This window comes from Myotis brandtii, unplaced genomic scaffold (genome assembly GCF_000412655.1).
Source record: "Myotis brandtii unplaced genomic scaffold, ASM41265v1 scaffold329, whole genome shotgun sequence".
Lineage (NCBI taxonomy): Eukaryota > Metazoa > Chordata > Mammalia > Chiroptera > Vespertilionidae > Myotis > Myotis brandtii.
The window spans coordinates 454666-455608 of NW_005362676.1; the positions used below are offsets into that span (position 1 = coordinate 454666).

The following is a 943-nucleotide window of genomic DNA, read 5'->3' on the forward strand; positions in this document are numbered from 1 at the left end:
GAGAGAAAGGGAGAGGGAGAGGGAGAGGGAAGAGGGAGAGGGAGAGGGAGAGGGAGAGAGAAACATCCATGAGGAGAGAGAATCCTGGATCGGCCGCCTCCCGCACGCCCCACACTGGGGATGGAGCCCGAAACCCGGGCAGGTGCCCTGACCGGGAATCGAACCCTGACCTCCTGGCTCACAGGTCGGTGCTCCACCCCTGAGCCACGCCGGCCAGCCGGGCAAAAGGAAAGAGATTTATTCAGGTGCCACGGCCTGGGAGGATGGCTGACTCCCATCTCAGACACCACCTCCCCTTTCTGCCCAAGCCCTGGATTCTCACAGGGAGAGGGAGGGGGCGGGGGGGGGAGCTCTTTCCTTCTTTCCATCCAACTGTCGTGCCAGCGTGTGGCAGGCTCGGGCCCTGTCCACTCGTCTTCCTAACGCTCGGTGGGCACCGCCCCCCGCGCCATCACTTAGACCTCCCCGTCTCTCCCGCCCGCAGGTTATAATGGGGATTCTCCTGCCCCCCACCATCTTGCTTCTGGAATTCCGCGCCTACGACGACTTCTCTTACCAAACGTCCAAGGAGAACGAAGACGGCAAAGAGAAGGAGGAGGAGAGTGTGGTCAGTGTTGCCTGGGTCAACGAGGGCCGGTTTGCTCGCATTTTCACCGTCATCCCCGTTCCCCGTCCCCCGAATTTAGAAACGGCAGCCGCTGGGGACACTCTGAGGATGATTTCTCACGCGCCCGCCTGGGGAACACGGAGCCAGGGGCGGGGGCGGGGGGGCTGCATTTCCCCCACAGCCACCTGCCGGCCCTGTTTCCCAGGACCCGAACGCGGACGCTGGCTCCAGAAAGGGGGACGAGGAGAGCGAGCACAGGAAGCAGCGGAGGATCCCCATCGGGACCAAGATCTGCGAGTTCTACAACGCGCCCATCGTCAAGTTCTGGTTTTAAAA

At 62.6% G+C, this 943-nt stretch overlaps 1 protein-coding gene across 1 annotated transcript; it reads left to right on the forward strand.

The window, feature by feature from the left end:
- The first annotated feature begins 306 nt into the window (after positions 1–306).
- LOC106726895 (transient receptor potential cation channel subfamily M member 1-like) lies at positions 307–941 on the forward strand. Its single transcript, XM_014543565.1, has 2 exons — positions 307–607; positions 813–941. The coding sequence occupies exons 1-2, from the start codon at positions 491–493 to the stop codon at positions 939–941; spliced, it is 246 nt and encodes an 81-aa protein (XP_014399051.1). The 5' UTR covers positions 307–490.
- Positions 942–943: the final 2 nt, after the last annotated feature.

Bases quoted from the DNA above. Each gene is read 5' to 3' on its own strand.
- LOC106726895 (XM_014543565.1), top strand. From the start codon at position 491: ATGGGGATTCTCCTGCCCCCCACCATCTTGCTTCTGGAATTCCGCGCC. The intron at 608-812 runs GTCAGTGTTGCC...CCTGTTTCCCAG, and splicing joins AGAAGGAGGAGGAGAGTGTG to GACCCGAACGCGGACGCTGG.